This window comes from Gasterosteus aculeatus, chromosome 4 (genome assembly GCF_964276395.1).
Source record: "Gasterosteus aculeatus chromosome 4, fGasAcu3.hap1.1, whole genome shotgun sequence".
Lineage (NCBI taxonomy): Eukaryota > Metazoa > Chordata > Actinopteri > Perciformes > Gasterosteidae > Gasterosteus > Gasterosteus aculeatus.
Window position 1 is genome coordinate 4,935,405 of NC_135691.1, and position 10,548 is coordinate 4,945,952.

Sequence of the window (10,548 nt, forward strand, 5' to 3'; positions counted from 1 at the left end):
GAATAGAGGAAAAAGTCTATACATTAAAGCACCCAGAACTAAACTGAGCACCTACGGAGGAAGAACTGAAGACAAGAGTTCAGAAACAGTTTAAAATAACAATTGAGAAGTTTTACTTCTTAAATAACTATAATATTTCCGTGTTTTTTCCATAAATATATATTTTATAAATCACAGCCTGCCAGAACTCAAATGACATATTTAAACCTCATAAGTGAGATTCATGAGAGAGATTCATGTCTTTTCAATCACTTGTTAAGAGTTATCTTTGTTTAATCTATTAAAACAGAACTGGCAGAAGCTGCTCAATTTAAGCTTTCCATTTATTTTGAATGTCTCATTTTAAATGTTTCCAAACCTAATGTGTTTAATTGTATCTTAATTTGCTAAATTAACATGCTGTATTGGAGAAGACTTGAAACTAAAGATTGAGACCAAAAACCAAAAAACGTACAATATTTACTGAGGCAATAATCAAGAGAGAAGAAGAATTTACTCATAAACCTCTATAGGACCAGAGGAGTCGCCCCCTGGTGGAAACTACAGAGAATGCAGCTTTAACACATGAAGCGTTCCTTGACAGGAAACAAAAAAAAAACATTAAAATATTAAAATGCAAATGTGCCAAAAAAGTTCATCATTTTGAAAATGATTTTTCCAGATTAAATAAACTGTATTTATTTAATGTTCTTCATTAGCTATAGTGAAAACCTTAACGTGCAAAACACAAAAAGTATATATTATTAAATAAAAATTGGCAAAATGTAAATATATACATGTCAAAAAGAGTTAACAGAAAGTATCACATGTAAACAGATATTCAAAGATTTTGAGAGAACAAAAAAGATTTGACTATCAGATGATGCAGACAATATATGAATACAATATCTAGTCAGCTTGTCAGAAGAAACCAATGAGCTTTGTGGACTCGAGAAGAAAGAAGGAAACCAAGTTCATTAAAAAAAGGTAAAGAGCGACATCTGGAGGACAAATCTGTACATTACATTAACAGTTGAACTACAGCTAACAATGACGTCATTTCCTTTATATAATCCCGATTTAAATTAATATTAATACATATTTTTAAAAGTCAGTAAAAACAGTAAAAAAGTAGTGAATCCTCATATGTGATTGTTAATTTGATTTTTTTTTTAATGATAAAGTGGATCTCAACAATATTAATTCCGATTTTTTTACTTCTCATCAGTAAACTCACAGTTCTGCCAAAAGAAACACCTGGAACATTAAATAATTGTAATAATAATAATTCTAATTAAAGATATTTTAAGTTTAGTGAGTTATATAACTTGTAATGTAACCGCAATGTACTCAAAGAAAAAGTACCGTACAATTGCCCACGTGATGTAAAGTCAGCTAAAGTGATGCTAACGGTTTAAGCGCAGTACTACTTTAGGTATATAAAGTACTGTAGTTTTTGATGTACGAATACAGCTTCAACCAACAGATAACCTTTATGACCGTTACTATGTTATCTTTCATAAATTATGTGTAATTATGCATAACAAAAACTCCTACCGTGTATTGTCAGTCTTGGAGCAGTTGGTGGTCTCCGATCGAAATGACTGCAACTCACTGTTGCCAACTAATTTTTCGGGGAAGTTGCCAGAGGCAGGTCAATTAGTTGCTAAATGGCGTTGTGATGTCATAACTACTAAACCTACACATTCTGAATAATTATAGTTCTAGGCAGTCTATAGGTAGTTAACATGCTACAAAACGGATCAATAAGTATAGATACAAGCTAGTAATAGGGCATATATGCCATTTTATTGAACAAGCAACTTAACTCAAATAATGTGTGCAGCTTTCTTCCGTGCAGCCGACTGCTGCCAAATACCCAATTTTTTTAAATGGCTAAATGTGTCGCTACGTGCGGTTTCAAAATCAGTTGCCGTGGTAGTCTGAAAATATGCTAAATCTAGTAACAAGGTTGCTAAATTGGCAACATTGCTGGTGGTGTTGTGAACTAACTGGTCCCCTGCAGACGTTTAGTGTTCTCATCTCATTGGCTACCAGCTGTCCAATAAGCTTTTCCCTCTTCTTTTACATTGTTATTTTGCAGCATACAATACCTATATTTATACATATGTGAAACACTGATAGTAAAAGTTGATTTTAACACAAAAAATGCTGTTAACTTGGGTACCAGTACAACAATGTAAGACAGTAAAAATAATGTTCAAGTAAAAAGTCAGTCAAGTTTGGCCTTGGAAGCAGCAATTTTGTTATACGTTTTTTTTTTTTAAATCACAAAATAGTTGACAAGATAACTGATCTTTAGTCAACTGCCTAAGCACAAACACAGTAACAAATAAAAACAGTATGACAGAAAAGCAGCAATTTGTTCAACTTTATTGAGAAAAGTCCAGGCGACTTTGAGCTTTGAGTTTCATCTTCAGTGCAAAAAGAGGAGAACAGTGTCGGAGGATGGACAAACTAACGGCTCTCATCTAAAAACAAAACAAAAACAGAATAAAACCAAAACAAAGGCTGTCGTTTATTCTTTTAATATTTATATACATCTATATAGATATATATCTCAGCAGCACATGAACCAATCACTGACATGCATTAAATTATTATTTATTTATTGTAACAGTTCTCTCTTCAGTCCACTCTGCGTTGTTTGTTTGTTTTTTGTTTGTTTCGCAGTTGGCACATTCACAGCTCGGAGTCCTCGGCCTTCGCCTAGTTTATTCATTTTGTTTTGAAAAGCAGAGAAACAAAAAAAAAAGATGATAATGATCAAGAATTTAAAAGCAATTAGGACAAAGAAAACAAAAAAAAGTATTTATGAACAAATTGCTGTTATTGGCTGATGGAGGGGGGGGGGCGTGGCCACATGAGAGAATCAAACAGTTTATTCCAGCAGTGAGAGAAGAAGAGGAGGACAAAGAAGAAAGTGGGTCACATGGCGTATTTCTGAGTCCAGTCCTGAGCAGTCTTGTTGTACCTGCAGGAGGATCAGATTAGATACAGGTGAGTCAATCAGCTCGTTGCCACGGAGACGATGCCATGCCGGCAAACATGGCTCACTCAGTTCTGCACGCTCATGTTGTTTGTTTCTTCTAACCGATATCGGATATTTTCTGATATTAGAGAGATTTTCTACTTGTATTTATTTATGTATATTCATTCATATATATTTGACGTACATTTATTTCAATATTTTTAAGAAATGTAATTCACTTTGAGATATTTTACCCCCTACGAGGAGGGGATAGTAACAAATGTATTGCATTTTAAGTGAAAAATAAAAGTATTTCCATCTGATCGGTTTAGTTACTTTACAGTTAAAAATTATAACATTTCATTTAAAAGCAATTGTTAAAAACTTTAACATTTGTAATGTTTTAGCAAGTTAAAATAGAATTACAACTTTATGAAATAAGCAATACGGAGTAGAAACGTCACTGCAAAACAATTTAAGTTATGTAGGAATTGGAAATTTACAATTGAATGTGAACACAGGATGAACGTTTGAAAATGTTTATCACTTTTATTGAAAATCCTCACGAAACTCACTTCATATTTCTCATGCAGGTAAAAACAAAAACAGCCGTCAGTTGTTTTAGCTTATTTTTAAATCCCTGCCAAACGTTTATAAACTAATATTCATTATTTGATCATCTCATAAAGTGAACACTTTATTTAGAAGATTTTCACCTCCTTACTTCGCAGTCACTGAATCCGTTAAACACACCAGACCATGCACATAAACAGTGATTAACCATCAACCAGTTAACGTGTTTGTGTTGTTTGACTTTAGTTAAACTCAATAAATAGCATTACAGCACAGACGTCACATTACAACACAAACTAACGGTCCGATAGAGGCAGAAGGAGGTGAGCAGCTGTTGTGCTCTGAGAGGTTAAATGACTACTTCTGTTAATGCGGTCTGGTGGTAGAAGAGAGACCACATAACCACTCGAGCAAAACACTGAACAACCTCGCACACATCATCTCTTCAACATCTCATCTGCCTTCGTGTTCTTTTAAAGCTGACATAAGTTCTGTTGACTTGCAGGCTAAAACATGAAAGACTGACTCGCTGTCTGTGGAGCCATGCTTTGCATCAACGTGCTTCAAGTCCAAATCCAGCCGCCCAGAGTTCTACGGAGCTGAGCAGCTGTGCTCCAATCAGACGTCAGCTGAGCTCTTACCCTGTCACAGCATGGCATACTTCTCTGTCCACTCCCTGGCTAGTCTGCTATACCTGAGACAGACACTGTGGTTAAAGACCTCCACCCTGCTGCTCCGTCACCAGAGACTCTAATCTACCACGAGTCTCTATTTCAGGGTGGTTTCAACCATACAGGAAGTGTTGAAAAGAGATCGACTCACTTAACAGGGTCTGTTTTGTAGATGCGGGCGATCTCTGGCACTAGCGGGTCGTCGGGATTTGGGTCACATAACAGAGAACAAATGGACAAAAGGACTGCAGAGAGAAGAAAAGATGAGACAAACATATTCACACCAAAATCATTCAACATAACTGCACTAATACAAAGGAATTTATTGTCAAAGCCAGAGGATAAAAGTAAGGACGGGTTTGAAGATTATTAGCTGTCAATGCTACAACCCAAAAAATCCTCTCAACAGCTGATCTGGGTTGTTTGGTTAATCACAAGAGTTAATAAATGTTTGAATTGGGTCTCAAAGCGACAACTATCTGTTGGGTATAATCTGTCATATTGAATATCTTAATGTATCAGGCGGTGAACTACATTCCTAATTCTGTAAGGATGCGCTCACCTTTAGAGATAGTTAATGCAGGAGACCACTGTGATCTCAATATATCCAAGCAGATGCTGCCGTTACTGTTAATATTTGGGTGATAAATTCTTGTCGTGAAGGCGACCTAAAGGAAAAAGAGGAGAAACGCTGGGAATCAGAGAAGCTTTTATAAGACAATAGAAGCGTTGACACTTTGTACCAACCTGAACCGTCGAGCTCAAACTTTTAAGTACAGTCTACACGTATACAAATAGATGTACTTCTTTAAAAGCATATTTAATATTCTTTCCACACCACAGTACAATATATATATTGAAAGATCTGTAGGTTTATGCAACACAGACTTTTTTTTTTCTAGCCTGAGTAGGTTTTGTTGGGTGTGAAGAATTTGGATTGAATGAAACATGAAAACATGGACGAGAGAAATGGCAGTAACGAACTTCTCAGCTGATTTACAACAATTCTTATTCACTTCCAACCAGGAGACAAACCTCCGGTTCTTTAACTGAAGTCAAAGCTTCATGTGTTAAAGCTGCATTGTCTCTAGTGAAAACTATTTCTCTCTTGATTTATTCCCTCTGTAAACAGTTTATTGGCTCAATCTCTTTTTTCAAATGCTATTCAACACAGTATTATGTTCATTTAGTAAATTATGATCCATTATGGTCAAAAAGACCATAAAGCAGGTGATACTTTGGGGTGGGCCTACACACTGATTGACAGGTCTCTCTACCAGAGACTTATCCATCCGTCCCTTCTGCTCAGTCCATAGATGGTCACTTCTGGTTTACTGGTTTCCAAAAACATGACACTGGCCTAAATTAAAAATGGTGACAACAAAAACAATGAAGTCAAGACTTCATGACTTCCCTCTCTGAACTTTGTTGTAAACAAACCTCTCCCTCCTTCTCGATACATGAAGTTAATCACAATGTCACGTTGCTTATTACTGACCAAAAACAGGTAGCGTTTACCTTAAATAACAACGTGTCACAATGAGAAATTAAACCAAACCAGGTTCGCGTAGGTTGTTTCCTTAAATAGCAACTCTTCTTACTGAACAGACGGAGGAGGACAGAAACTGACCTTGGGGGGTTTGAAGGGATAATCTGTGGGGAAATGAATAGTCAGGAAAAATACGCCTCCCTGATAGGGACTGTCCGGCTGCAGCAGAGAAAACACACAATGTACAATTATACGTTAAAACACCATCACTCTGAAGGTTAGTTAGCGTTTTATAAATACTTTTACTAACAGTTTACAAATGTACAGCTGTACTTCTATACATTAGATACATCTGCTTGACGTTTAGTCACATTGGGAGTTTTCTATGAGAACTTCTGCACTACTCTACAACTCAGTCCCAAAACCTTTATTTTAAGCGGCCAATAAAAATCATTATTTTTCAAGGAATTGTTTTTATTTACATTACTTAAAAATGAAAAATCACACAGCGCTGCATTAAGACAAGCTACACTGAGCTGTTCAACTCCAGAATAAAATGTAACTGAGGTTGCGTGAGTAATAAAAACAGTTTGATACTTAAACGAGAATTTATAATACTCATACTTACAGGCCCCATAATAGTAGCTTGCCAATGAAACACTGGAAAAAGACACAGAAAAGAGTGTAAACAAAGTATATTTGTCCGTCCGTTGTGTGTAAATAAGAGACGGGCGTCTTACTGTCTTCACCGACAGGTCCAGCTGAGCACTGAGCCGGAGGATCTCTGGACAGATCAGTTAGCTCCTGAAACCACAGAAGAGGAAATGAATATTACTTTAAGTCCAGAAAATAAGACCAGCAACCAAATAAAAAGAACGGTTTACTAGTAAGATGGTTGATAGAAGATCAATAATCAGGCAGAGTATCATCTGTTTAAGTGTATTTTGTGTTGATGCTTTGTTCGGTCGTGCAGGTTCCTGCTTGGAAAACGTCAACAGCAGCTGATCTCTAACTAACTGATCTCTAACTAAGAGAAGGTTTAACGTGTAAACAACAAGTGTGATGTAAGTCTTCGTCATCAAACAGGAAGTGACTCATTACCGATTACAACCGAGGAAGAAGAAAGAACAAAAGAGGAAGTATCAAGTCAACAAGAAATTATAATACCAGAAACTAAGTGATTACAAGAAAACACATCACGTTTTCATCAATATAAAAACTTGAAATAAACTATTAAAAAATTATTCTCAATTTCAATTTCTTGAAAAAAATGTAACTCCATGTGACTCCAAGTCACCATGAAAGACTAAATTAACATATCACAATCCATTGATTATCCATAATCATTCAGGGGTTGATAATGAGCCCATAATACTTCAGGACTCAAGGAAACATGATGTACTGTTAAAAACGTAATGTTTTATTTGTTAGAACAAAGAGGCTTTTGACTTGTGTAAATTAATTCTTATATTTATCTAGTAATAAAATAACAATGAATATGACAGAATAATAAATAATACATTTGTGATTTTTATTTACCTTATTATTGGGAATAGAACCAAAAACATTTGTTTTAAAACAGACAATCTCCTGTGTGTACACTGCGTTAAAAACAAACCAACACACTCGGCTCGTTGTGATGCAAAACCAGCCAATTTTATCTCTACTAAAAATAGGGGGGCGGGTGGGGGGGTTGTAATTCAGACGTGCAGGGGTCCGCCCAAAGCCCAACCGGCTGATGTGCCGCCGGTATGTGACACACAGTCTCGGGACACATACACAAACACACACATACACACGGCTCATCTTTCAGGTTTGAGTTTGGGAGGCAACAGAACGTGACACAAGCAGCTGTGCGAGAAACGCCATGAATCTGATGACCACAAAGTACACAGACGATTACTGAGGTTATTAAAGTTCTATAACAAATACTAAAATACTAATTTTTATGAATTCCTATTCCTGCCATTTTAAAAAGGGGTGCTTTGGTTCCAGTACATTTCTGATAAATCCAAAGTAAGCATGTAAAAATTACCCAAATTTACATTATATTGAACTAAATACTCTGCTTTTAATAACCATTTGTTGGCACTTAGCCTTTAGAACATGAATATTTTCACTACGCCTGAAAAACAAAAGAACGATTTGATCTTGATGAGACAATCTGATCAACCAAATTCTACTAAAAAGTAGAACAAATATTGGGGGCAAACTTCACTGCTCGATGCTTTTCACCTGCGTGAGGTGCCGTACGTTAAAACGGGTCAAAGCTCGAGAGCTTCAGTAACAATTGTTCTCCAAGAAAAGAAGAAAGTAGACAGCTACGACTTAGTTGGAAGCTTCGGTCTCTGAGAAAAACAGGAAATAAATTGTGTTTATTGGAAATTTCTTGTTTCAAGTCAAGATGTGAAATGATTTTTTGACTATATAAAATTACATTTTGCTATTCCTATTCATTTATTATGATTTAACATGTCATCTTGAGCTTTTATAGGAGTGCGTTTATTATTCTGCAGCAGCATAACTGCTGGTGAAGCGTTGTATTTTTAAACGAGTCAAAAACAAAACGTACTAATCCTGAAGTGTTAGACGCCTGGATGCAGTGAACGTTGGGATTAAACAGCAGCAAAGTCCATTCATTAATCATTTAAGTTCATGTTGTATTACTTGAATAATTGAAAAAAAATTAAACAAACTACTTGTCAAATGTCTTGTTGTATTTGCAGTCTTCTCAAACTTCTGACGGTAGGCAATTATCAATATAATGATCCATAATCAGACTGTGGAAACGCATGACATCACACATCGAAATGTCATGGACAGACCAAGCACAAACCAACTCAAGTATCCTTTTAAATCGGTTATTTATATGTTATTGATCTTAAGTGTTAATATATGTAAATATATCTTTTTTTCTCTGTAACTCATCCTCCAAGTGTTATAATCATTTTGCACTAAAGCCCCTCATTAAATGAAAAAGTATTCTGCTCTAATCATTTGTCAAGTTTTAATTTACACAGAGGTAAACATAAGTTCCCCCACTATGTGGATATTTGAAAATAATGTAATATATTTATCATTAATATGGTGCTATATATACATCGTAGCCTACTTCTTCCACCATTAGATTATGACCATATAATAAATATCTTTTATATTAGGATTCAAAATGACTTTTATTCTATCTCAACTATATTTCTATAACTATAAGTGTATTCTAATCAGAAATTTTGTAATAATGACCTTTCCTTAATAAAAGCATTGCATCGGTGGGTTATTATTGGTAGAATATTGCGAAGAACAAAAATTCAGCAGAAATAAAGTAAAATCCAGTATTTTATGTCTTTGCCTTAAGAACAATATATTTTCTGATTTTCATATGATACAGTATATTTTACTAGTAATATCGAAGGGCAGTCTTTATTCAAATAATAAAATGACTTGCGGTCATTGTATTGATATAAAACATAAATGCATTATATAACGTTAGTTTATATTTTTCTGGGACGTATTATTGTTGTAATTATTTGACCATTTACCTCTGGTCATTACATTACGATATTATTTAGATGAATGATTACTTTATTAACTTTCATCTTAAATATTTAAACACAGGCCTGAAACACTATTAAAACAATGTGTTTTAAATAGCAGTACTAAAGTAGAAGATTTGTTCCACCTATGATTTGACAATAAACCAGACTTCATTGAGAAAACATCCAAAACTGAAGCAGACAGCCGAACGTGGTCAAAATAAAAGATGGTGTCAGTGAAATGACTGTACAGTTATTTTAATGACCTACGGAACATTTCAGCAAGCGGCCCAAAGCTAAAGCTAGCGCCGGATATTGTTACAGCCAAAACCGGCCGACAGAAGCCGGCCTTTCTTCGTCGACACGCGTAGGTCACTCACGAAGAATGTGTTTTAAAACAAACCGTGCCGACCAGACCCGAGGAGGAAAAGTGTCGTTTTTAAATGTCAAATATCATCAGCGGCGGTTGGTTAGACGAAGCTAACGCCGCTAGCCAACGAGCTAACGGCAAACAGCCGTCCGTTAAACAACGATACGAAAACGCGAAGACCTGACATAATCAAACCTGGGAAGACGAAAAAACAAGGGAAGTCCGTTACCTTGGTGATTCGTTTTAAAGCCATTGTGTCTGCGTAAAGGGACCAGCTGTCGAGGTGAAGGAGGAGGAGGAGGAGGCCAGCTAGGTGGCGCTAACTAACTAGCATCTAGGACGTTGCTAGCTTTTGTCGGCTGGCTAAGCTAGCTATGCTACAAACGCACCGGTTAAACTAAAACTGTTTCGGGAAAGCTCGTCTTTTTGTTGTTGTTGTTGTTTCAAACGGACTTTTACAGCTCAAGGCGTGGAGAATAGACTCTCCAGCACGTCAGCCACGACTTTAGGCTGACACTCGAATAATGGAACCGACCGCAGCGGCTCAAAATGTCTTCCGTTTCACACAGAGAGCAGCTGTCAGCGGACCGGGAGCGGGAGGTCTCACTCTGACGCGTTTCACGGCACCGCGAAAAGAAAAAAAATGTATCCACTGATGGATTAAACGTTATGTATTGTTGTTAATGTTATCAGCATTATTATTATTCTATATATTGTTATTATGATTATAGTCGTTATTATTATTACCATTGTTAGTATTTTCTACAATTATTAGCATTATTATTTATGGTTAATATATATGGTTGTTATGGTTATAACTATTAACATATCGTATTGACTAAATGACAAACACAACATTTTTTGCTGTGTAACTAACTGAAATGAATCTAGTGTAGTAAAAGTACAATATTCATCTCTGAGATGTACTGGAGTATAGGTAC

General features: G+C 35.8%; 1 protein-coding gene across 2 annotated transcripts; it reads right to left on the reverse strand.

Moving 5' to 3' along the window:
- Nucleotides 1-2,356: 2,356 nt before the first annotated feature.
- LOC120817216 (ubiquitin-conjugating enzyme E2-17 kDa) lies at nt 2,357-10,261 on the reverse strand. Of its 2 annotated transcripts, XM_040173164.2 has the most exons (8): nt 9,837-10,243; nt 6,445-6,508; nt 6,333-6,364; nt 5,846-5,923; nt 4,778-4,883; nt 4,367-4,460; nt 4,186-4,238; nt 2,357-2,974 (listed from the first exon to the last, which is right to left on the reverse strand). In XM_040173164.2, the coding sequence occupies exons 1-7, from the start codon at nt 9,858-9,860 to the stop codon at nt 4,190-4,192; spliced, it is 447 nt and encodes a 148-aa protein (XP_040029098.1). In that variant the 5' UTR covers nt 9,861-10,243; the 3' UTR covers nt 2,357-2,974; nt 4,186-4,189. The 2 variants fall into 2 exon arrangements, with proteins under 2 accessions (XP_040029098.1, XP_040029099.1); XM_040173165.2 differs by lacking the exon at nt 4,186-4,238 and having other exon boundaries at nt 9,837-10,261.
- Nucleotides 10,262-10,548: the final 287 nt, after the last annotated feature.

Coding starts and splice junctions, on each gene's coding strand:
- LOC120817216 (XM_040173164.2), bottom strand. CDS start 9,860: ATGGCTTTAAAACGAATCACCAAG. Junction 6,365..6,444: donor TGGACCTGTCGGTGAAGACA/GTAAGACGCCCG, acceptor GTCTTTTTCCAG/TGTTTCATTGGCAAGCTACT. Junction 4,239..4,366: donor TACAAAACAGACCCTGTTAA/GTGAGTCGATCT, acceptor TGTCTGTCTCAG/GTATAGCAGACTAGCCAGGG.